This window comes from Amblyomma maculatum, chromosome 4 (genome assembly GCF_055883805.1).
Source record: "Amblyomma maculatum isolate TAMU_Amacu chromosome 4, ASM5588380v1, whole genome shotgun sequence".
Classification (NCBI taxonomy): Eukaryota; Metazoa; Arthropoda; class Arachnida; order Ixodida; family Ixodidae; genus Amblyomma; species Amblyomma maculatum.
The window spans coordinates 83,475,987-83,502,874 of record NC_139347.1 but is presented as its reverse complement, the minus strand read 5'-3'; the positions used below and the strand labels follow the sequence as shown (position 1 = coordinate 83,502,874).

At 46.9% G+C, this 26,888-nt stretch overlaps 1 protein-coding gene across 2 annotated transcripts in view; it reads right to left on the bottom strand.

Moving 5' to 3' along the window:
• Window positions 1-26,888, bottom strand: part of Ndf (Nucleosome-destabilizing factor) — a 107,498-nt gene that overhangs the window by 7,113 nt on the left and 73,497 nt on the right. For both annotated transcript variants that reach the window (XM_084602060.1, XM_084602061.1), the window contains 5 exons: window positions 26,225-26,335; window positions 25,714-25,815; window positions 23,352-23,514; window positions 20,565-20,744; window positions 6,825-6,949 (listed from right to left, as the gene is read on the bottom strand). In XM_084602060.1, the coding sequence (XP_084458186.1) occupies window positions 6,825-6,949; window positions 20,565-20,744; window positions 23,352-23,514; window positions 25,714-25,815; window positions 26,225-26,335 (681 nt within the window). The remainder of the gene's footprint in view (window positions 1-6,824; window positions 6,950-20,564; window positions 20,745-23,351; window positions 23,515-25,713; window positions 25,816-26,224; window positions 26,336-26,888) is intronic.

Genomic DNA, 26,888 nt, shown 5'->3' with positions numbered 1-26,888 from the left:
ATCAAAATAAGAGGATCTTGCGTGCTGAAATACCTAATTCCGCTGCGGTTATATGGTAGAGCTGCCCCTTCTGATATAAAATTCTTATGAATTGGGCCGATGAAGTGATAAATGATGTTGCTGTCTTCTCGCCATCACCTGACCGAGGCACGCTCGTGAGGAAGACTGTGAAATACCGTATTTACTCGAATGTAACGCGATGGGCAACTTTCTATACTGCCCCCAGTGGGAAAAAAATAAAACCACGAATGCAACGAGATAAGCACTTGAAAAAGTATCTTTAATAGACATTATGGCCAGTGCAGTCTAATTAAGAACACTCATTCGTCATCGTCATCAGAGGCAGTGTTCTCGGAAACCCAGTCTTCCTTTTCACTCTTGTCCTCCTAGACGATTTGGAAGCCTTTGTGGCCAGGCCCACATTTAAAAATAACCTCCCGCTACATCCAGCACCTATGTAAGGCAGATTAGTAACGTCTAGCCTTTGAGTTGCTGCAGAATTTCCAATTTCTTCTGCTATCACAATAAATGGCCTTTTTGAGGCGAGTGTCGTACTGTGCACAGTGTGTTGCCATCGTGCGAAATGCAGTAACAACAGAACTATGCTAATCCACTGCGAAAGATGTGATAAGCGCCTGACTAAGGGGACAGTGTAATTTTGAGCCCACGAGAAAAAGCGCACTGGATGGACTTTGGATGGATTGGAATTTGGCTTCCCTGCTACCCATATTGCCAACATAGCATTGCAAAACCGTGGAAACCGAAAACGAGTTGTGGCAGATTCAAAATGGCTGCACCCCAGCGAAGCTTTAGCCAACTGAATCGCAGTATTAGATTATGATGAGAGGTTATACTTTGAGAGTAAATACGGTATGTTGCCAAGGTTGTCCGGCGCAACCCCTTCATAGTAAAGTCCCCGGGACCAGCAAAAATCTTTACTATATGAGTTGTTGGTGACGTTATGGTCAAGATGCTATCTGGTAATTAAATAGCTACTTACCGAACACGTCTTGTTGCTTAAAGAATAAAAAAGAAAAAGCATTAAAATACATTCCATCTCCCTTATCGTCTCTTCGTGCCATTTTCTTCTTCAGTTATGAGATCTTTTTGTTTACATCTTGTTGAAATACCTCTTAAGCATGAGGGCAACGTGGCTACGTATTCGACTGAGTTTGATTTCATGTGGAAAAAAAAGCCTTGCAGGAACACAGTGTCACCTTGTGCTGTTTTTGCTTTTGAAGGGCAATAAATAGATGAGAAATGTGCGTAGCAGTCAAGCGCAGGAAAACTGCACATGCTGCGCCTCCAGCACGAGGCACCACTGCTGCCTCGTTCTGCACGGTGCTGCGCAGGTTAAGGGGGGACACGGGTCTTGAAGGCGGAAAAATCGCCCAAAAATCAATTTTTAGAAAACTGAAGTATTATAATCTACAACTATTATTCTCTGATTCCACCAAGTTTCTCACCTCTCGTGTCAATATTTGAGGCGTAATATCAATTTATAACAAGTCGGCTGGCTCATTTCAAGCTGATGTTTTCACTAAAATAGCGCATTTTCAAAAAAGTATAGCTTCCGTTTCACGGCCGCGCTCACGGCTATCTTGGTCTCTTTCGAAAGAGTGGCTTTTCGCCTTCAAATTTCGCACTCCTGCGCGTCGTTTCGCTTTGGTTCGATACAAACAAAGAAAATAAAAAAAGCCACAGCACACGTTCCTATTCGTTGCTTCGGTGCATGTGACAAAAAGGGACCCTGTGATTGGCCGTTCGCGTATCGCGTCGTCTGCTGAGCGCGTCAGGGCAGTCGGAGCCGTGCCCTTAGACGCCATCTTGCCTAGTGCTGTCAGCCTCGAATGCCTCGGAGATCTCGCAGCGATGTCTACGCCAACGAGAAAGTTTGCGATGCGTCATAAATACGGCAAAAAAAGGAAAAAGTCGTCGATCAGCAATGCTAAGAAAGGTGCTTTGGTGTTGCGAGACGCCGAAAACGAGCAGATTCCTGCGTCCAGTGACCGTGTCGACGAACCTACGGATCAGCTAGGCCTAGCGGGCCCGTCAAGCGAGCACACTTCAGACGTCGTCAGCCGCGTTCGTCACGATACAACACTTCTGACGCCTTCCGATCTGGCAAGTGAAAAGAGAAAAGCTGACGCCAAACTGCGGGAGTTGGATTCAACGCCAGCAACGAAACGTAAGACAAACTTTGCCGCCAGCGATGCCGCGATCTGCCCGCTTAATGAGACGAGCTTCGCCGTGATTTGCATCGAGTCGATCAACAGCCTTCTTGACGGTGCAAAGTGTAAAACGTGTGGAGGGAGTGTTAAAATTGGCCGAGGTGATCGCGAATACGGCCTCGCTGTCAAGTTTTTCTTGACATGTGTCAACCGCGGCGACAAGGCATCGGCGTGGAGTTCGCCGCGTGTGGACGGAAAGCAAAGTGTAAATCCTTTCGCTGTGAACATTCTGGCTGCGCGCGCGATGCAAAGTACCGGCAACCAGCGGACTGCATTCAACGACATCTTTGCCACGATGAATATTTCCCATCGTGGACTGCACACGAAAACGTGGCAGAGCTACGTAAAAGAAAAGCTGACGCCTGCCGCGACGCGTGCAGCCGAGAAAGTGACCGTTGAATGCGCGGAGTCAGTCCGGAAGCTGTACGATGAACTGAACGTTGACAATCCTGGCAATGTAGCCGTGTCCTACGATGGGACTTGGATGACTCGTGGGCATTCTTCCCACATCGGAGTCGGCACTGTCATCGAGCTTTTTATGGGGCTTGTTCTAGACTACGTTGTCCTGAGCAATTTTTGCGCAGGTTGTGAGCGGGGACCGAAAGTGGACGACCCCACGTACCAAGAATGGAGAGCAAGCCACGTCTGCCAGAAAAATACTGATAAAAAGGCTGGTGAGATGGAAGTAGAAGCAGCCCTAGTCCTATTTAGAAGATCGCTCCAGAAGCACAACCTCAGATATACAACGGTGCTGTCAGACGGCGACAGCCGGTCCTTCCTCGCCCTGAAAGATGACCAAGTGTATGGCTACGTTGAGGTCACCAAAGAAGATTGCATTAACCATGTTCAAAAGCGGATGGGGACAGCTCTCCGCAATCTGCTGTCAAAACAAAAAGGGTCAGGCTCGGAACCACTTGGTGGTAAAGGCAGACTAACTGGTGATCTAGTCAACAAGCTATGTTCTTACTATGGCTGGGCACTCAAGTCCCACAGTGGCAACATAGAAGAAATGGCAAAAGCGGTGATGGCTACCTATTATCATGTGACATCAAATGATCAGGAGTCGGATCACAGCCTTTGCCCAACAGGTTCAAGTTCCTGGTGCCGGCAAAATGCTGCCAGTGCCAAAGGAGAGCCAGCCCCAAGGCACCGCTACAGCCTTCCTAGTCATGTATGCAAGGCATTGCGACCAATTTATGAGCGCCTCTCTGACAAGAAGCTCCTTGAGCGATGTGCAAGGGGAAAAACCCAAAATAATAATGAGAGCCTGCACTCTCTCATACGGGCACTGGCACCAAAAGAAAGGCACGCATCCCTCTTCAGTGTTGAGGCCGCAGTTGCAGAAGCAGTCTTGAAGTTTAATATAGGGTACCAAAGGACCTCGGTAGGAATTTTGAACGAGCTGTGTTTGAATCCTGGCCAGAGAAGTGTGCGGCGTATGGTAGGACAAGCTTCGGTCCGTTGCATCTACAAGCAAGCGTGCATCGGCAGAAAATTTGCAGCGTGCTCTGAAAAAGCGCCACAAAGGTGGTCGTGCTCAAAATGACTATGCCCCTGGGGCATATTAACAATGTCTGGTAGTTGACATGTACATATTTTTTACTTTTAGTGATTAAAAATGACTTCCGTTTGTTTTTCTCATTTTCTCAAGATGTGAATTTTGGTCTCCTGTCAAGTTGGTGAATGCGATATCTCAACACCCATTGCAGATACAGCAATGATTTTTGTTTCAGCATTAAGCCAAATATGTGGAGCACACAATGTTGCAAGCAGATTTCTTAATTATTGCTTTAAATTTTTTTAAAATGGCACTTTTTGTGACCACTGTGTTTCCATGTTACGATTACTAAACTTCAATGTGCAATAAAATGAAAAATAATCATTAAATCAAAAATCTGCTTGCAACATTGTGTTCCTTATTCATTCTAGTATATAGCTATATGCTAATAAGAAGTTTTTGTGAAGTGGTTTTTTTCCTATTGTTTTCACAGCAAGTGCACCATTGTTCTTAATTATCTCAACGCCTAATTGGTTCAGAGAAAAACTAATTATATTTTTGGAATCAGCACCAGGAACTGCACACGTGTGCCAACTTTCATCACTTTAGTTCAAAAATTAAAGAAAATGGCTTTAAGACCAGTGTCCCCCCTTAAACCGTTTCTTCCCTTTCCTATTTCGCACTGCACTTTCACTTTCTGAACAAACCACACCGCCTTCTTTCCATGTTTGTAGACAGCTTTACTTTTTTCTTTTCCTGCACATAGCATGCTTTCCCTCATGACTTAAACGCCTACGCAAGTTTGGCCTAGCGCAGCAATGTCATTTCGTGCGAAGTTGTCGCCCCAGAATAACGGCTTGAGGGGCTAGTTGGTGCTGCATAGTATTCAGAAATGTGGCGCAACAAACACGAACACTGTGTTTGTTGTGTTTGTGGGGTGACACAACTGTGTCACCCCAGCCAGGCGCACTTTACTATAACTGATTTGATGTGCAGAGAATAGTTATCCTCGCAGTGACACATGATCTGTGGCAGCTGGCATTCTTGGCGCACTCTTGAAAACGACCACAAGGCGGCTTATACGCTCCGTGCACCATCTATAGGGGCGCCACTGAAAGCCGCCTTGCGGTCGTTTTCAAAAGTCCTTCTGGGATGAGAGTTGCCACTGCCCATGCCTCACTGCGAGAATTGCCGATGTTTGCGGATTTTTGTTTTGTTTCTTCAGGTCCTTCCGGTTTTTTCTAAGGCAGCCTGAAGCATAAAATTAAGGTCACCCTTGGTGCAGAAGCGAAAGCATTGATGATGATGGAGACATCAGGGAGAAACTAATGCGTGAACCCGCCAGGTGCCTCCTACAAAGAAGCGCTAAATGACCAGCTGCAATGTTGAGCCCCGTTTTATCGTGTGTATACTGAATCGACTGATCAATTACGTCAAAAGAATATTAACTGTTTTCTTTTTCATTTACCCTTCCTTTGCTTTGCAAGCCCTTTGAATATGTGCTCATGGTCACACCCCTCGACTAAATATATGAGACAATCTGTGCCAGGCGCAGGCCAGCACCACTGTCTTATAAGTATATCGCTCCATTGGCCGAATTTACAAGATGTTAATGCGATGTCGCTAAGAGTCTCATGTCGCAGAAACTCCGGCATCATCGTTGTCCTCATTTGCTGGGAAATAAAAAATTTGCCGTGAACTTTGAGTGGGGGTGAAAGTAGAACCCAAGATTTACAAGACAGGCGCTCAAAGATCGAGGAGGCTTGCTGATTCAAGTTGAATAAAGGTAGACCTATTGATTTCGTGACATGAACGGGGTCCGACAACACAATCGCATTCTGACCTTAATAAGGCCGTGCTTAATTAAGCGCCTTCCTGTTTAAAGAACCACCAACGGGATTAGCCATGACAATGAATTGGATCATGGCGATGACATGCTTCATAGCATATAGTTGGAAATAGGTAAAACAAGATAAAGCGAGCGCTTTATCCTTTGATAAATTCGACATCTCATAATTCACGCAGCTGGTAAAAAGACAAAATATTTAGACACGCTTTTAACAAGCAACATGTTCAATTTATTAAATCTCGTTCCTGATGCCCATTACATCTTTAAAAAACTCTACAAAAATATGCAGCACTGCCTTAAATAAATGAACTATTATTGGTTTACACAGTAACCAATATACATTTTGCTTCCCGTACTTAAAAGCGAATGGTAGCGATTTATATAGCCTTTGAACATTTACCCAAGAAAAAAACTATTGCTGGATGCCCCGCAGTTTGTGTCACAGTGCAATGGCAGCAGATGCTATTTATGCAACGATGCAAACATCATGACAGAACGAATTCATGATGAGACGACTGCTCAGGAACACACGGCTAGCAGACGAATAAGCTGGCTCTGCTCCCCGATTTACTTAACTCCGCCACCAAGTGGCATGGCCATCACTTTGCACGGGGCGTATAGCAGTGCCTCTGTTAAAGCCGTTGAACCTACCATAACTGAACCTACAGAAGCGACGGTTCATATTATCACATCCCCACTGTGCACTGTGCCCACTGTTGGCTCTGCAAGAGTAGCTTTGAGGCTGCACACGGATCTCGACATATTCATTTAGTTTCAGTTCGATCACCACCTTTCATGGGCTCCTCGACTCGAAAATTGCGCTTCAAACAGTTTGAGCCCTGCCCTTCCAAATCTAGCTTTGACGTTGCACGTATTGTCAGAAGCATTTGTTTAGTTGAAGCTGGACCCATTTTTGGGCTCGACTTGAGCATACATTGTAGCTTATGGTGAATTTTAATAGGAGACCCAGAGGTGTTAACCCCGAATCGCTCTGTGAAACAGTTACATTTGCTCTGCTGAAGTCCAGAGGTGTTAACCCCGAATTGCTCTGTGAAACAGTTACATTTGCTCTGCTGAAGTCAATGGACTTTACAAGAAACCTGCATGACATTTTTCTCGTTTCCGAAGTCTCTACTTCCTGTCACGCACCTGTCACACATGCACCCTTGTTCAGAACACAAATTTCCGTTTTGCAGCCAAGAAGAATAAATGATTTATTAAGATAATAAAAAGACAAGATGCCCACCTCATTTGCAGCTGCTGTGACAGGTAAAGGCTGCTCCAACTGGTCGCCGATACCGATGGCAAGGCAGAGGTCTTTCTGGAGGTGCTGCAGGGGCATGTTGGTGGCGAAGGTGCCTTCAATGATGGCTGCAATAATGAAAGAAAGCCATTCCAAGTCAGTTAGTTTTAAGCGAACGAGCCAGGAAAGATAAAAACCTGGTCATAAACTGTAACTGGAGGCATGCAGTTTTAAGTAAAGTTCTTAACAACAAAACAATAAAAGCCATAGTACAAACGGTTAACTTCGTGTGTTGGTTCGTGGCATTTAATGTCCCAAAGCAACTCAGACTATGAATGACGACATAGTGGAGGGCTCCGGAAACTTCGTTCACCACCCTGGGGTTCTTTCACGTGCATTGACATCGCGCAGCACACAGCGCCTCCATCAAAATGTGGCCGCCACGGCCAAGATTTGATTCCGCATTCTTGGGCACAGCAGTCGAGCAGCGCCCTAACCGCTTGACCACCACGGCATACAAAAAAACCTGTAAGCCACACTAAAAGTGAAAGCTACTGAATTGCTACATCAATTGCGAGAAACCACCATTATGCCTGTTCAAGTGTTACACAGTATTGTGTCCATGGCCCAAGAGAGAGCTTAAGGGGGGACACGGCTCTTTGGCACCGAAAATCGGCCTGAAAATCGGATTTTCAATTTTTTCATTTTCGTATTCCTCGCACCATTCCGCATCTGCACGCAAATTTTCATCCTTATACCCCGCGTATTTATGAAGTTATAGCGATTAAAAAATGCAGTACCACACCCACTGCCCTTTAAATTGTGGACAAACGACACCCAATTTCGATCGCCCGGCGCATGAGAACTACGCGCTCCACCGCGGCGATTTTGGTCTCGTTCGAAAGTGCGCGCTTTTGGCTTATTTTTTCTTTCGGAAAGCAACCCTGTGCGCTCCGCCTTCTCCATAAAAAACAAACAAAAAGATAGCATGCAGCGCGCGCTACTATTGGCCGGTTAAGGCACGTGATCAAAATGGCGTCGTTTGGTTGGTTCCGGCAAGCTAGCCCTGAAATGCGGACTCCCAGTGACGCCATTTTGTCTTTCTGCCGACCACGCTAGTGCAACGCGAGAGTCATGCCAGGCGCGAAGAAGTACCGCTCTTTGCACAAGTACGGGCGAAAGCAACCAAAGAAACACGTTAAGAATGCGACTTCGTTGCATACTGTGCAAGAAGCAAGTGCCAGTGCTGCGGGATTGTGTGACGATCACGTTGCGGGCGGCGACGCTTCTCCGATTCCGCTGGACAACGGCGCCGTTCTTCGTGCCGACTGCAGTCGTGTACGTATTGATACCGCGCCTGTCACTAACAGTGACATAACTCAAGTGAGTGCCCGTGAGCAGGCTACGCTTGATAGACTGGTATCGACGCCGGCGACGGCACGAAAGACCGCGCTGTTCGCCGATGCAAGTGGTGCGTCCGCAGAGTCAGATGCGGACGGAACGGCCTCCTATGCGGTAATTGACCTCAGCATTGTGAATATCCTTCTGGATGCCGTGCGGTGCAAAACGTGTCGTGGATGCGTGCGTTTAATTACCAGCGACCGGAGCTATGGCCTCGCCGTAAAACTGATCGTGCTGTGCGACAACTGCGGTGAGATTGCGGCCGAGTGGAACTCGCGGAGGATTGACGGCGAGAAAAGGTGCAATCCTTTTGAGCTGAATATTCTGGCTAGTCGAGCAATGCTGTCGACCGGTAACGGCCAGACAGCAATGAATGATATCTTTTCGGCGATGGGGTTGTCGCGGCGTGGGATGCACAACAAGACGTTTCAACGGCATCTGAAGAACACACTGCAACCCGCTGCTACCCGAGCCGCCACGACCGCTATGGCACAAGCCGCGCAGGCAGTGGCGAAGGTCTACGATGACTTGTGTTTTGGGCATAGGGGGAACATTGCCGTGTGCTACGACGGCACATGGATGACGCGCGGACACTCATCACATATAGGCGTCGGTGCCGTGGTGGAACTCTTCACTGGTTACGTGCTTGATTATGTGGTGTTGTCAAACTTTTGTCTGGGCTGCGAAATTGGTCCTAAGCCAAACACTGACGGCTACGAACTTTGGAAATCACGCCACCAGTGCCAAAAAAACACCAACTCCAAGGCTGGTCAAATGGAGGTAGAGGCTGGCAACATTCTGTTTGAAAGATCTCTGCAGCGCCACAACATGCGCTACACAACCATGCTATGCGATGGGGACAGTCGCACGTTCAGTGCTCTTAAAGATGCTGCAATCTATGGCTACATTGAAATAGTCAAAGAGGACTGCATAAATCACGTGCACAAGCGTATGGGAGCAGCTTTGCGCAACCTCTTGCAGAGACACAAGGGTGCAGGGAAGCAAAGTCTTGGCGGCAGAGGAAGGCTGACAGCTGATCTAGTTGACAAGCTGGCAATATATTATGGCCGAGCGCTTCGATCAAATGTAGGTGATGTGGATGCCATGCAGCGAGCTGTGATGGCGACATATTACCACATCACATCTACTGATGACTGCCCCAAACACAGTTTGTGTCCTACCGGTGATAAGTCATGGTGCCGCCACAACGCTGCAAAGGCAAAAGAGGAGCTTGCACCAAAGCACAATTACAGTCTGCCAAGAGATGTGGCTGATGCTCTTTTGCCTGTTTATAGTCGTTTATCAGAGAAGAGCCTGCTGCAGAGGTGCATTCGGGGGAAGACCCAGAACTCGAACGAAAGCTTCCACTCGGTCATCTGGACCTTGATCCACAAAGAGCGGCACTCATCACTGTTTGCTGTGGAAGCAGCCACAGCAGAAGCTGTGCTGCGCTTCAATGCCGGCTGCAAGCATACAGCAGCAGCAATTCTGCAAGAATGCAGTACAAATGTAACAGCAACTGGGTCCAGGAGAGCTGAAGAAAAGGACTTGCGCCGTAGCGCACATTCTGCAAAGAAGCGGGCGGCTTCGCTTGGCGTTGCTAAAACAGAAAAAAGAAAACACCGCGACAGCATGCACCCCGACTATGCTCCTGGTGCATTTTAATAGCATGAGGTCTTTGGGGTTGCCCTTCCTGATTAAATGCCGTGAGGCTTGAGTGCTTCCGACAATCCCCCAATTTTGGTAGTGTTGCATTTTTTAAAGATCAATATCTCTGGTCCTGTTCTTGCTATTGCTTTGAAAATTTTTTTTCTAGAAAGGGAATCCTGCGAGTCTCATGAAACCAAGGTAAATGCAGTGACCACAAAAGAAAATTTGCTGAGAAGGTTATGTTGTCTTCGGTACCCAAATGGAATTTTCCTTTCAAACGTTTCCTATTGCGTAACTTTGGCTCAAATTGGCATAGGCCATTAATTTTCGCTTCAGATCACTTTCCACCTGTTTCTGATCTTGTTGACATATCAATCATTGACATAATTTACACCTACATGCTGTGAAGTGTTTTTCCTCGTTTTCTCAAAACTGCAATTTTGAGGGTGCTGCAATTTTGGAGGAGAGATATCTCTTAGTCTATTTGTGCTATAGCTCTCATTCTTGTCTTGTTAGAAACAGAAAACCTTCGACAGTGCCGTAGGACAAAAATATGTACAGTTATTATGCGGCAACATTTACAGAATTAATTATCAATCTTAGGTGCCAACCTGGGCTTTTATTCATAAAAGTTTGACTTATTGTAACTTTGGTTCAAATTCTTCTACCACGTTAATTCATGACTAGCGGCACTCTATGATCCTTCTAGATCACTCTGGTAGGGCTATTCTCATCATGCCATAAAGTGTTTAGTAATTAACTCACCTCCAAACGAAGAACATGAATTAGGTAATATTTTGAAAGCTATTTCATCTACAAGAAAACTAATCAGATATTTGAAATCAGCATGCAAAAGTACATTAATGGTGCAAGTTTCAGTCAGATCCACCCATAAATAAGGAAAAAAGTTTTAAGAGGGGTGTCCCCCCTTAATGTCCAATACTGCTTCCTCAAATTTCTTCCCTGGGCCACATGCAGCAGCAGACCTTGCTATACATCGTCTCACAAAATGTTTGCAGCACTGAGGAAAGCAGAGGCACCCCAGTCCAATCACGACCACGCGCACTACAATAGGCAAATGTGCTCCTACGCGCCTCTTGCCTCGGCGGGGGTGACAGGAGCACAATTGCAAAGGCTCCTCTGCCTTTTGCAGTGCTGCAAATATCTTGTGAGACTAAGTATAGCTTAAAAAAAAATGTTGGATGACTTTTGAGACTGCCCTTCGAAAGTAGCGGATGTTGGAGGGGCAGCACACTAATGAGTGGAATTCCGTTCCAAGTTTCAGTTTGCAATCATTTTTTTGCCATTGTGAGACATGCTAATGCCGCATCCACACATAGAAAAGGCAAAATGGTTGGCATTTGATGTCGTGAAGGATGAAAATTCGCAAGTATAAGGTCATAAAAGCTTCTGCAAATCTCTCTTTGGCTCGATAGCGCCATGACTTCAAGCGCATAAAAATGATATTTTTACACTGCGTACTGTGATGGTGCCAGTGTGGCCGCTGACCGCTGATAGCGATGCTAGCAGTTACGATGCAGCTGTGGATTCCGTGGTGCCGGTTTCGCAATAAACGTTCTTGCGTGGGCAAAGGCAGCCTTTTGGGAGATGTAGGGGAGTGATCGTACGATCGGAAAGTTCAGTCAGAAACAGGAAGTCTTTCAGGCAAGTCAGGAGAGTGGACAGGTATACATGGCATAATGAGTCGTGACACGATCCGTTTGTTGCCGGGTCACGAAATCACGAAAGGACGAAGGAGGCGGTGCCCAATGCGATAAAAAGACTCGAGGTGAACACCAATAGGGTGCAGAAGGCCAGCAGGTGGAGCAGCTGACTTTTTCTTCAGCTGACACCTGTTGCAAGCAGTAACGTAATGCTGGGTGGCACAGTAAAATCCAGTGGGTGGCAACATGCCGAAACAGGCCAGAATGGGAGGAGAGGTCAGGAAAACATGCTGCTGGTCACAGTCCCAAGTGGACTCTTGTCGTTCTTGAAAATAATAACGAGAAGACAAGCGATACCAGTGAGATCTTTGATAAAATGGTGAAAGTATACACCTTTTCAATAAGTGGTCGCTGGGCACCGCCAAAGTGCTCGCTGGACTGCATTTTGCGAAGAAAAATCGGTTCCGCTGTGGCTTCCACCGTGCTAGCAACAAGCGCAAAATGCAATTCAGCGAGTACTATGGTGGCGCCCAGTGGCCACTTATTAAAAGGTGTATAAACACAGGTCCACAGAGAAGTGCATGTCCTTGGGTGACTGCGAAAGAAGAAAAAAATAAATAAACAGCTTGGATTTCTCGAAGATCTGGTTGTACACCAGTGGCATTGACCAAGTGCCTAAGAATGGTAAATTGGCAGCAACCACTTTTTAGTTTAATTGCCCTGAGTATGGCTTTACTAAACAAGCAAGGATACTAGTGAAGCATTCAAGGTAAATGAGAAATGCAGGCGAGAAACCCACAGTATCACTGATCTAGCAAAGGCAGGTATTTCATTTATATCTACATAGAGAGAGTCCACTGTTTTTGTTCAAAGGCCAGCAACCTGTAGAAGCTGAAAGGCACGACTAACTGACATAAGCCGTCAGGTGTCACAAATGCAGTTTTTTTTTTGCGTTTCTGTTTATGAGTAGTGACCTGCGAGTACCCAGGCCACAAATATACAGAAAAAAAAACAGCCCGTGCCATGAAGGCAATCCAGCTGGGGACAGTACAAACATCTTTTGTGATGCGGCTGAAGTGCCGGTGGTTGATGCAGAAGTGCTAGCTTCTGCAGTTCTTTTTTTTTATCAGCACAACCAGAGAGACGCAAGGATTCATTGAAGGGGCCCAGTGACACTCGTCAGGCTGCCAATTTCAACAAATCTCTGGGTTCTTTGCACAGTGCCGACGTTAAAGAATGACAAAAATCGGTGCACAGAAACGAGAGTTATTCGGTTTATAAAATTCTAAATGTAAGAAAAAAAAAAGAACAGCGTGTCTGAGCCGGTGTGAGATGGAGCCCATCTCCCATTTCGCTCGCCCAGCGCTCGACTTGGGCGGAACCAATGAGAAACGCAGCTTTCTGCCGACGTTTCGGAAGCTATCCACGATGGTTGCCTGTCCAACTCAATCTGTAGCCGCGCTTTTTAGCAGCATCGTTACCATGGCAATGACGCTGCAAAGCTGTGCTATGAGGACCAGCTTCTCCGTCTCCCCAAAGCTAGCCCAGCCCACCAGACACTGCTCCACACCATTTTTGTGGGGGTGTCGACGAGGTGGACCCGATGTTCAACAAATCTGCGTCGCTATTTTGATGTTCCGCCGGTGTCCATCGCTGTTGCTGCCACGCATCACTCGAGCGCTACTTGTACGAAAGTTCGAGAGTGAGTGCGAAAGGTGGAGACGGAGGAATGTCGTATAGGAGCTAAGGCAAAACCTGCCCTGGACCTGTACAGGGCCAGCAAGGGACTATATTACAACTACCTGGGCCTGCTGGCGGAAGCCCGCTGCGGAAAGCTGCGGACTCGGGTGTGGCCAGCGCGATTCACGAGCAATCTCAACACAACTTGTGCCATCTGTGAAGCCACGTGATTTTGGACTGTCCAGCGATTCTGTCAACATCCGAGATCCGAACGTTGTCAGCTGCCTTGGGATTTGAGGAGCCTGCGGGAGGGGAAAGAAAGGAGTCTCTGTGTCGACAGCCATTTCCCGAACAATTGACGCAGTCTTTGTTCGTCCACAGGCGTAGCGTTCCGCTTCTCTGCCCTTCGAGAATATCTTCCGGAAAAGCGGTCCGGCATGATCGCTGACACGCAGTGGGATGTTGTGCTCAACTAAAAACAACTTGAAGAGGCATTCTGCACGAATCACACAGAGGTCGTTGTTGCTGCGTACAAAACTTTCTAGGCTTGACTGGCTGTCCTCAGCTCGCACATACCCCTGATGCTTTTTAGAAGCAATGTGGACCATGCTGTCAGACTTGCCACCGTGCGAAATGCTCATGTCACAGGTGCCCATATGGTGCAAAATCTGAACTTCTGTCCCTTTTTTGATGGCGCGAAGCACGGAAATTCTGCCGTATACGATTTCAAAAATAATCGTAAATATCGGGGCTTCGAGCCCGCCACTCCACCGCGAAGCCGCTACAGCTAAAACATTAGGTCGCACTCCGCCAGACAAAGCGACTAGTTGCTCAAATGACGAGGCCAACACTGAAGTCACTAAAGATTCCAACCGGCATGTACGAAGGCAACAGCAGCAACAGGTTTGTGGAGGTGCTATCGAGTTTTAAATACGGATTCGTGGTCCCCCTAGTAGATGACGATACTATGAATACGCACTGTCCTCTCGCGGTAGCGCAAGGTACCAGGATGTAGCTCTAATTGATTTTCGTGTTTTTTCCCCCTGCAAATACGATATCTTCTGTAAAATTTCAAGCAAGATTCGTAAAATCGTAAGACCGGTCGAAATCCGTACATTTTACGGAAAATTCGGAAGAGTTGGCAGGTATGTTAGCATGGAGTTTTGAAATGCACGCATTCCAACAGGGGGTGGCATTGGGAAATTGAAAAACTTTGTCATATTGAGGAATTTGCTACATGGAGGTTCGTTACATCGAGGTTTAACTGTATAATAAGTGAATGAAAAAATGGTCTCTAAAGAACTGCTCTATGTTATCGTCAGGTGTCACAGGAGGAGAATGCGTGCTCCAGAGAGGTGGTCCAGCCATAGAGTGGAAGTCCTCGAACAAAAGAACCCGGGGGATGATATTGGCCATGTACAAAAACTTCAAGCACAATCTCCTGAACATGCAAAAATTCGCTCAGGAGCATGAAGTTAGCAAGTCTACCATACAGCTACTTGTCAAACAGGACTTAGGACTCCAAGTGCCTAAATTAGCAAAAGGAGTCACAAAGACCATGTGAAGACGTAAGAAATAAAAAACTGCCACATGATGAAGTAGTTGAGCAACATTCGGTGAAGTCCTCGACTGGATTCTGTTCAACGATGCGGAGATTCCTCACTCCAGAATGGGCCTGGAATTCACACGACTCAGGCTTGCTGCCGAATCATTCTCTGCCGATTGTGCGATAGAAAATGCCTTGTTTGACCAAGAACACCAGGGTTTTTGCAAGGTTTCAGGCCTCCAGGAGGCGAAGCTTGTTTTTGTAAAAATGTAGATAAAATTTAACACGAAGACACACTGCCAACTAATCCTGTAGGGTGGCGTCATTTTCTGGGCATACGAGAATGCAGGAAACATTTACTCGCACCTTCAGCAACACTGGGTTCCAGCACATGATGCGGAGAAGACCCAAGAGTGGTGTGCAGCCCCATTACTGCTTGGTCTTTGAAAGGTCGGCTGTGAAATTTCCCCAACCTCAGTCTGTAGGCCTTCACTGTTTCAGGGATAATGGAAAAATAAAGCATGATCTTTCACACATATATCTAACAAACCACTGAATCGTGCTCCTAAGAAGGCCTTGAGCAAAATCTCTCCAGAAGGCATCGCGGCTAATTTGGAGAACTTCGGGAAGAGTCTAGGGGCCTGCAGCGAAGAATAACGTGGACACTTCAGATCTGGAATATAAGCTGTTCTAAGCAATTATTGCGCCTTAAAGCAAAAGACACGAAGCGAGCCCTTCATTTGTGCAAAGTATTTTTTGGTCACCCCTGTAGGCAAAGGAGCCATTTCATCGCAGTTGGCACAGGTTGATCTAGGGCACAAAATTCAGCTCGTCCTCCTGCGACCGTCAAGCTGTCAGGAACATAGATACAGTGAAAGCTCGTTAATTCACAACTCGTTAATTCGAAATTTTGGATCATTCGAAATAGTCATCGTGGTCCGGTCCGCAGTGCATAGAAGTCTATGCGCGTAACAGCTCGTTAATTCACTCAAAAATTAGCGCCGCCACCCATAATTCGAACTGCGCGCCGCCAAGCGGCGCTGTTAAAAACCATCGTTGGAAGCTTTCACGGCAGAACGATAGATGGCACAACCATCGGGGCGCCGCTAGGGTGCTGGAACAAGTACTAAACAGTCTTTCCTGCCGCGACTCCTTCGAGGAACGACGTTTTAGTGTTATCGACCACGGTTTCGTGTTGCATTTCGTGAGCCCTCGTTTTGCACGCCGCTTGTTGTGAGCTTGTGTCCGCGAGATGTGTTCGCGTGGGAAATACTGTGCGAAGCGAAGCAAAGAGCGGATTACTGTTCTGGTCGCCGATAATATGACCGGGACGGAGAAGGTCCCTCTTTTTGTTGTCGGCAAGGCACATAAGCCTCTGCCGACGGAATACTCCGCCAACAGCAAGGCGTGGATGACGGGCGAATTGTTTAAAAAATGGCTCTTGAAATTCGATCGGAGGATGGAGCTAGGGAAGCCTCAAGTTCTCCTCATTGTGGATAACTGCTTGGCACACAAAGTCGACGCCGAGCTGAAAGCCACAAGGCTCGTCTTTTTGCCCGCCAACACGACTGCGGCCTTGCAGCCGATGGATCAGGGGGTGATCAGAAACATCAAATGTTTCTATAGGCGCCACATGATCGAGCGCATGACTTTGTGCACTGGAAACCAGAAGACCAGCACCATCACATTGCTCACAGCAATGCACATGTTGGTGCGTGCATGGGAGCAGGTCACGCCGTCCACAATTGCAAACTGCTTCCACCACTGTGGCTTTGCTGCCGGAAGTATGAAAGAAAGTGGCGACGATGGGAGTCCGGAGCCTCTGCCTGCGGCTGTGCGTGCTGTGCTGCAGGACGTCAGTTTTGATGATTACGTTGGAGTAGACAGCGATGCAGCAGTGTGCGGTGCCCTAAGTGATGAGGACATTGTCGCTGAAATTGTTGGGGAGCAGTCTGTCCCAGAAGAGGCAGAAGACGAGGACGATGACGAGGAGCAAGAGCCCGTGCGTCCATCCGCGGCAGAAGTTATGGGAGCGCTGAATGTCGCGCGCCTTTTCTTCAGCTTTGAAGAGGGGGAAGAAGACTCCCTGCGTCGCATTCGCATGCTAGAAGACCGAGTGAGTACGGTAGCCCTCAGAGAGAAGAAGCAGAAGATGATAACAGACTTTTTTGCTAAATAAATGTTTTTCGTGCCCTCCGGGCATCAAACGCCTTCATTTTTGCTCACTTTCATTAGTTCGAATTTTGGTTAATTCGAACTGGCCTGGCGGCCCCGTGGAATTTGAATTAACGAGCTTTTACTGTATTTCTAAAAGCCAGCCCGGTGGACGGCAGTAATGCCACTGCATCCTACATGTAAAGGTGAAAATAAAGTGGACCCACTGCAAGTATTTTGAACAGCAATGCTGGGCTGGCTGGAAAGAGAAGTCAGAAGCAGCGGAATAGGGGAAGGTACACAAGTGTAATGTGGAATGAGGAGGAGGTGGGGAAGAGGCAGTGCAAATGGGTGCAGTGAGTGAAAAGCCACAAGCGCACCTTTGACATGTGGGAGCTGGCAAGTCACACGGCTTGCAGGCATCGACGTGATGTACTAGGTTATTGCAAGCCGAATTTCCGGCTGCCAAATCCGTAGCTGATGGATGGGATGGTGATGAGAAACAAACCCAGGACCATTGGAAGCTTCGAGTCAGACACACAACCCCTGGGCTACGCAGGGGCGTTCGGACTGCTTTCGTAAGGAATATACCCATGTGGATGCACGCAATCCACCTTTTTCACGAGACGCGGAGCTAACAAAGCTAGACTAGCTTGCTCAGCTTCCAAATCAGGGCTGATCATTAGGAAATACTGCTCGGAAGCTCGAATCAAACTAACATAGACGCCTACACACTCAGGCCTCTCAGGAAACGAACGGGTAAACAACATAGCCCAAGGATTCACTATCAAGGCAAGACCAGATGCATTTCCAAACCATGGGGGCCCAAGGGCAGTAGGGATCATCTTCTACGCCTTAATGAAATCACGACCTTCTACCAAAGGGCCAGAAGGGAATCACTCCCCTCCTAGCCCCACATTTCACGCAAGAGCAAGTAACCATTCTGGGGCAAACTAACTAAGCCAAGCAATATTAGCTGAAATTCAACCAGAGATACACTTTGCAGAAAGCTGAAGCTGTGGGGAGTAAAAGCAAACTTAAACCACATATCATGTGCGCATCAAACCAAATAACCACAAAGGAGCAGTGCGAGACCATTTTGCGCAGCTGGAACCTGTGGCAACAAAACATGTTCACAGACAGGGCTGGCAAGGTAGCCGAGATCCAAGAGACCGACAGCAGCCTACCTGTGTCAGAAGAGGGCCCTCACCTTGAAAAATTTAAAAATCTTATCCCATTTCTTTGTTCTACCGGCAAAAATTGCCAAATAAATTTGCTTCTTAAGGCATTCATGAAAGCTCTGCTTTTAAGCTCAACAGCGATGCTGCCAAACACTTGTGCCTCTCATGTAGCAGTTTTTCCAGTAAACAAACACTCCCAACCTTATTGCCTGCGAAAAATGTTGGAAGCACAAAAAACGCACAAGGGAGGAGACATGGACGAGCACTTTTAGAGCTTACAACTCGTTCAATGTACCACATAGCCCACTACAAGCTCTAATGAACTTTCTTCACAGCCTATGTCAAGCAATTCCTGCCTCCTATTATCAACTCAAGCGCCTACCAAAGTGCTCACTTCAGAAAAAGCTGCTTTGACTTGCTTGAACCTTCAATTTCTTGAAACACCGCTTTTCACGCATCTGCTGCTCAGGAACTCCACAGCACCTAATGCATGGATGCTGAATCCCTGGAAATACACAGCATTCTGAAATGTTCCAAAATTTCTATTCACAATGACCTTGCCCCGTGGCAGCCACAAGGTGCCTCCCAGCTTGGACACATCCCTCCTGCTGCAACCTTTGGGAGCATACACATCGAACGAATACATCTGCATTCCCAGTGTATATTAGAAGGACAAAGACCAATGATGTTAGGTTCCGAACGCCCCTGCTAACCTAACCTAACCTAAGACAAAGAAGGACAAAGGTGGACTAATGATGACAATTTCAATCTATTCCTGAAGAACATCTAAATTTACTGCTTACTTTTGTGCAATAAAGTTTGCACTCCAGGTGTACATTGTAATCATTAGATTACCTCGCGGAGGCAGCGGATGGGCAGTTTGCCCTGATGGCACCGGGTGCCGGCCAACTGCACACATGCCCACAGCATCAGGGCCAATTAGCACATACGTGCTAGCGGAAAGGAATAGGATCGCATTACGCTAAACAACTATTCTCTCAGTAAACAGAACTCAGAAATACTGGTCCCTCAAGGTTCTGTCTAAAGAGGAGCTACAGAACTTCTAAACACTCTCAGTTTCATAATGCATTCAAGAAGCTTCCCCTCTTTCCAAAATATTAGTTTTGGTTTGATTTGGTTTATGCGCTTTAATGTCCCAAAGCGACCTAGGCAGAGGCGAGCTCCGGAAATCTCGACCAGTCGGAGTTCTTTAATGTGCGCTGACGTCACCAAGCACACAAGAGCCTTGCTTTCCGCCTCCATCGAAAAGCGGCCGCAGTGGCCGGGATTTGATCCCGCATCCTAGGGCACAGCAGTCGAGCACCCTAACCACTGCACCACTGCGGCAGGGAGCAAAAATAAACAAACAATTTTAATAGATACCCTCTTGTCTTTAGCTGTGTATGGCCTGCAAACACTGGTTAGACTTAATTAACAGAGTCAAGTATGGTTAAACACCAATGTGTTGGCGTTGGAAACCTTGGGTGTTATCAAGATGCATACTTACAAACTTGGAAAGACGAAAAACCGGAAGTATCTTTTATTTGCGCTGAGAGTCGGGGCGGGGCACTCTCAGAATGCAGTATCCAATTAGTGCTAATCGAAACACAAGCAGTAACAGCATGCATGAAAAGTGAGTCCTAAAGACGTCTGCACGCTGCCGCAGAGGGATCTTGCTACACCTCCACAGCCAGTCAACGCAAACTGATTAGTGAGGCGCTGCTGCAGTTTTCACTTGGTGTCATCAGCGCACCATTTTAGTTATGTGTGAAACCATTATTAGCCCTTTATACGCAATTCTGTCCGCAAACGTTGTTTGTTGTGATGGCTCTGAAAGATGAGTTATGAGGTGCAGCTCCGTAACATGAGACGAGCGCGATAGAGGAGGATCGGATGGCATGATGTTTGGGCAAAGCTGCAGAAATATCGTTTACCGCCAAGTGCGATAAGAGGCTGATCTTTGTTGAGATAGAGGGCGAAGCCAGGGAACATATCTACGGTGGCTGCGCACCACTGCCGGCCGCCGCCGAATTTGCACCTACAAGGAGTGATCTACCCCCACGTCGCCATGAGTCCAAACCGACACGGCCATCTTATGCGAGAAAAGACCTATTATCGGAAGATTTAGGGCAATGATCGTGTAACTGTAAAGTTTAGTAAAAAAGTGGAAGTCTTCCGTGCAAATCGGAAGGGTCGGCAGGTACGGAAAAGCGAAACAGCACAGCACTGCAAGAGTAAACTCGGGCCTCCTGGATGCCACTGCCTCCTCTCTCCTGTTAGCTGCTTCTAGTCGTATGCTTTTCCCCTAAATTAGGACCTAATGTGCTCTACCATGGTTACAAACCAAGAAAATGGTGACGACAGCCTTTTCCACTCCAACTGAAGGCCCCGTGACAGACTCTCATCAGTGAAGAACTGAGATTTGTACCCGCATTACATCAAAGGCACAGAGCGGCATCCTCCTCACCTTGGCCCTTCTGGCTGATGACTGTTGAGTTGAGGTCGCCCAGCTCAAGAATCTCCAGCAGGTCCTTCTGAGACAGCTCAGCCCGGTCACAGAGAGCCATGGCTTCCGCCAGCCCCGCTAATGTTGTGCCCAGAAGCATGTTGAGGATGAGGCTCATCTTGGAGCCATTGCCCACTTCCCCTGCACCCGAAAAATGTACAAGCTTCAGCCGGGCGGGATCAAGTAAGGCACATTTTTGAGCGCATGTTTTTAAAACAGGGCTCCCATAGAGATATATGATAAGGCTCCTTTTGATGTATAAAATAAATGTACAAGCATCCACGAAAGCTTTTGAACACGAAAAGAATACAACAAGGCCTAACTGATGGGAAGTTCAAGCACGTGCCTAAGAAACCCATACTATGCACGGATGCCTGTCTGCACCTCTCCACAATGAGGAAATCCATGTTTCTTGCGCTTTCAGCATTTTAATAAAACTTTTGCAGGTGGTACCTTGCAGTCACATTCAGTATGCTTCGCAACACAGGTGGCAGCTGCATGGCAGCTGCACGACAGTTGAAAACGCAAAACGCACCGATACACACTGAAAAGAGCCCTCCAACCTTCCGAATGGCACCTAGGCCCTGTGTACCGTGCCGCCTTCACTAGCCATGCAACACGGGCTGCGCGCTTTCTCGCTGCGTATGCTGCTCGTGCCCATTGCGCTTGTCTTCTCTAGACCACGGCTGGTGCAAGCAGACACCCGGTGGCAGCGCCGCGCGCCGATTAAGTTATTCGGTGGGCAGTTTTGTGATACTTGAAGCAGCGTCGCGGCAACCTAAAAAGCCGGGATGCGCCTTGCTTTCCCGAGGTGACGCATTCGCCTACTGGATTGCGTGTTACGCACTGAAGCTCTAGGCAGGTGGCATGAATGTATATGTATATGTAAGTGAAATATCAAAACCAGTAGGGCATGACTACAGCTTAACTGGGAAGCAATAGGAATGATACATTGCCTGCGACAACATGACAGAGCATGCCAGCTGTCCTTTACCATACAGTGTGCACTTATTCGGCCCTTGTAAACCAGCAGTGCGTACAATTTCAAAGGCAAAAATGGCAGACGCCATCTATAATGCAAATTTCTGTCCTACCCAATGGGCTTGCAAGTAGCGCAGGTCTGCAGTTTACAACCCTTGCACTTTATAAACTTCGGCGTGAGCGCACAAATGTAGTGCCGTGTATGAAAGCAATGTCATGGTAGTAGTTTTTGAGATAACAGCCCAAGATGAATTGTAACGGGTGGTCAGCCACACTGGAGGGCTCCGGATCAGTACACATCCGATAGAGCACCCCGTATGTTAAAAACGCTAACCTGGACCATGAATTAAGACAGCACCGGCTAAGATTACAAGGCAGCCAGCTACTGAGTAAGTGCCAGCTACAAACACTCTGACATAGATAAGGTGGTGGTCACCAAAGCAGTTAAGGACCGAACTTTAGAGAGAACTTAGGTTTATTTAGATGATGAGCACTGAAATGGAGAACTTTCAGCCTCCTTTTTAAAGGGTCCCCCGTGCACCTGTCCCTTGGTGCAAAATTTACTTTTTATATAGTGCTTAATCAGTAATCACTTCGGTTTAGTCACGTGCACGGCGTTAACGAAACTTCCAACAGAGATGTCCTCAGTGCATTCCCTGTTTATCAGGCAAGATGCCGATCCGGGAATAGTAATGACGGGCTCGTAAATAAGTATGGTGATTGTTTAATATCGGTCACATCGCATCATCCACGAGAGTTAATAGTTGCACAGGGGGAGACAAGGTGCCCCTTAAATGGCGCAAACATGCTGGCGCCACTGTGTGAGGTTTGAGAGAGACAACTGTGCCCAGTCATCGATCTGTTAGCAGGCGCAGCCGATTACAAGAAAACAAAAATGGGGACACTGTTACTGATGCTCAATGACACGCGGCACCGCACCGCTGAGTCCTGGGTGATTCGTGAGGAGCGAAATCACAGGCCGTCGAAATCCTCAGTCGATCTGTCCAAAGCCTTTCCCCGAAAACTACTGGAAAGTTTTTTCCCCGTCGCTATTGAATTGCGACACCACGTCCCGAGTTGTTCAAGCGGCGCGAACTGATGCGGGTGCGTCTAATGCTCTGCAGCCAGTGGATGTCTCTTTCTTGAGGTGGGTGAACGGTAGAAATGTCGCTCCCAAATTTCGGCAACCTGTGTTCATTCACGTAGATCGACATCACAAAATGTGTTTTCGCTTTTTTTTCCACATCAAAAAGCGCCAAGAGTCATCAGTCAGGTACGTTCGGGTCAGCAGCCTGGAGGCCAAAGTGAATAAAGGCCCCGCGGAAACAAGAAAAGCAAACAGTAACAAATGCAACCAGGACAAGAACATGGCAGAATCAACCGCAGGGAGCCGAGCAAGTACGGTATAAAGACAGGAAAAAGTTCACGCATTCATGCCGCAAATTCGTTAAGGTATCCTTTTAATTTTCACTTTTCGTATACCCTGCAATTATTCCCTCAAGAAAAGACAAATTTGCTGACGAGGTGAGTGCAAAATGTCAATACTCTAAACCACAGTTCCGCAAACACCAAGTAAATCTTTCACAGTGGCCTCACAGCACAAGGGAGAAAGCACGCGAATGAAACAAGTTTTTTTTCACGTGCAGATGCAAGCAAGTCAGTGGGGGAACGAGTAAGCCTGCCCAATAGGTTACGGAGAGCTGCTCGGAAATGGCGCTGCGCGGCAACTGTTAGCAGCGCCCCCTAAATGGGGAAACAGCGACTGACCCAAGTAGAATGCGTGCCTGCCGATGGCTTCAAAACAGCTTGCACAGTCGTTGAAGAGTGACCTATCCCCAGCTGCTAGGATGATAAGTGTGCCGTCCTCTGCAGGCTTTTTCGAACCTGATATGGGTGCTTCCAAATAGCGGCCACCTCGAAGCATGATGGCCTGCAAAAAAAAGAATGAGCATAAAACAGCCCACTTTCACCAAACACAAGTGCAATGTCAGAAATAAGACCTGAATGTTGACTACATGAGTACCACTGTCAAAAATACCACAATTTATCAGGCGAAAACAGATTACATTACAAAGTCCCGTGGCTGGACTTTTCATATTTTCATACCAACATCTTGCCTGGGCTGAAATTACAGATGGATACTTGACAGATGTGTACCACCATATCACAAAATATGTCACAAACCACTTAAAAGTTTACCAAACTTACCAAACGTCCTCAAAATCTAGCCGCTGCCTGGCAACATTCATTCACGAACAAGCAATTCCATGCCTGCCAACCTAGCAAGATGAAAATTTGAGAGACCGGCGTGGCGGCAAAAATAAGTTTAGCATCTCAGAAATTATTGAGACTGACAACATTGGAAGGAGGTGATAGTGGCGGCCCACTAGTTTATTTTGCACTGATCTCTCTGTTGTTGCGCCATCAGAAACTCTTCCAAGTACCGTATTTACACGATTGTAAGCCGACCCCTTTTTTAAATTCGAAACGCATAAGTGGGACGAGGGGTCAACTTAAAATCAAAACCAAAGCATGGCACTCTTAATAAGAGCACGATAAAAACTATATCAGGGAGGATAAGGCGAATTTATTTGCTCTACAGCTTCAAGTGCAAAATTAAGTTACTGTGCATGCTTCTCAGAGAGAATTTTTTTCTCTTAACTTTTACTGCGCAGCACGAACTGCACCTGCGGGAGTGTCGTAGTTTATAGAAGAGTCACTTTTCAAATCACAGCTACGCTCACTTTTTGCGCATCAGTCGCGTCCAGCCAAGTGACACGGCGGCACTTCCAGGGAGTTTTGATGGTTGATGGAAGAGATGGACAACACCTATCGTTCGTTGAGTTCGCCTGAGATTCACATGTTCACACTTTTCACTTTACACCCCGCCACATGCTTTGTCATGAGTTCTTAAGTCCAAAAAGCATTCAGCGTTTGTTCCGCGCAGCGTTTAAGGAGGCGACTATCATTTATGCCAAAGAAAGAACTGCGTTGTGGGCCGCAAGTTCGAAGGTTCTAAACGGGTTATGAAGGAATGGTGGTGGCAGTGAGATAAAATTTTCAACGCCAAGTGAAGAGGCTTCTCTGAGGGATACAGTTGGAATGCTATCCAAAGCTACAGGCCAAGCTTGCAGCGTATATCACCGAAATATGTGATTTGAAGTGGAGACGAGTAGTACAGCCAGGCAATATTTTGCCAAAGTGGCTTGCTGGGCAAGTTGGTCGAACATTACGTTAAAACAGCTCTAGAACATGGACAAATAAAAAAAAAAGTGTGTTTGTCTCTATCTGTCCATATTCTAGCCCTATTTTCGGGACATGCGGTTTGGGAGGAGGGGGTCTGACTTACATTCGAGTCGACTTACAATTGTGTAAATACATTATATAGGCTCGTGAAAGTGTGTGACTCCTTGTGCTGGTCCATGGTAGTCCCGGTCGGTTGCTCGCGTTGGTGGTGGTGCTGGTGGCCGCTACCTCGATTTAAGCTGCATGCTGGTGATTAACTGCTCCCGCGCTGCTTTCCAGCATGGTTATATTATAGGACGTTATAGGTTTATAGCTATAGCGCGAAAAAATTAGAGAGAAAAAAAAAAAAAAAAAAACACACACACTTCGCTGTGGCAGCCACTTTTCTAGAAATTTGAAGTCGCGCCTGTACGATCGGGAGAAGTAATAGAAATTCGGGAGACTCCCGGACATTTCTGGAGGGTTGGCAGGTATGCAATGCCCATACGCTGAAAGACTGATGCATACAAGGCGCTCTTTGAAATACCATCATAACATAACAAACGTAACACCAATACTGGCATTCCACAACTATTAAGAGTGGTTAAGAAAATGCGGGTCACGATTTAAATTCGTACAGACATATGATAATGATGACTAGACTTTGAAGTTTTATCAGGAATACTTAGTGTCGCTCCAATAAGTCCCAGAAGGTGTATCTAACATGCTATTATAACAACCCATGCAAACTCTGTAAATCTAAACCGTTCTTTTTAAAACATGTGTCCAGCATAAACATGAAGGAAATAGCGTGTGCTACAGTAACGGTAGTCAGAGAGACACGAGCAACAGCCAAGGATGGCTGAAAGTAGCTTCGATCCGTTCAATGCGATCCGGTGCTCACCTCAGATATGTCTTGTGATGTTTCAGGGTCTATGGAAGTCATCTCCACATACCCCTTGTTGTTCTTGATTTCTTGCAAGACACCACAGTTTCCAAACACCATCTAAATGATAATAGCAGAGAGAGACATGCAATGCTAAAGAAAGCACACCTCACCTGGCCCAATCAGCAATCAAACGTGAACAATGTTTTCTTTCTGAGGCATAACTTCATTTTTAGAGGGGGGGGTGCTCATGGGTGAGCCACTTTTTTAATGTATAGTCTAGTTTTATTTTATGCACCAAACTTTCCTTACTGTTGCACTTCTACCATTTTCCTTATTGTAGCAATAATGGCTTTGTAAAAGCATGGAAAATACCTACAGCTATGTGCAATGTGACAGATAAAGCTCAGATATTAATGTCCACGACCCAGCAGGCTTGCAAAGATGCCAGGTCTGCCCTGTATAAAACAGCTACTAGTAGGTTGCAAGCATAGCAAATTAATAAGAACAGAAAATGATGATCCACTACCTCCTTGGCTGCAACAGAATTGGCGACGCAGCAGAAGGTGATGTCGGATGCTGCTACGACGTCAGCAGGTGTTAAACCCTTTACTGCACCTGCCTTGACAAAGTCTCGACACTGCATGCAAAGAAGAAAAAGGACAACACAAAACTGTAAACAAGCAATGCATCACAAGTGAAAAATATGACTGCTATTATAGTAAAATCCCAATGCCACACCATCACCCCAAGAAGCACTTGCTGAGAGACCACTCCAAAGGTTCTCTGCCATATTTTACGAGCAGTCTAAACAAAATTTGTAGTATGCAGCTACACACACACACACACACACACACACACACACACACACACACACACGCACGCACGCACGCGCACGCACACACACACACACACACACACACACACACACACACACACACACACACACACACACACACACACACACACACACACACACACACACACACGGAATTGATAGCAAAGCCAGCCCATCTGTCTTGATTCAATTTTTATCTGCTATTCTCACACCCTTTCTTCAACACTGTGGCCCTCCCACTGTGTCCAAAAGATAGGTGACAGCCAGTCTCACAATAAGTTGGGAAATGCCAACTATGGTCTTTCAGGAAAGCCCTGTGATATTGATTTCTGGGCCTCTGCCAAAGTTTGATTGC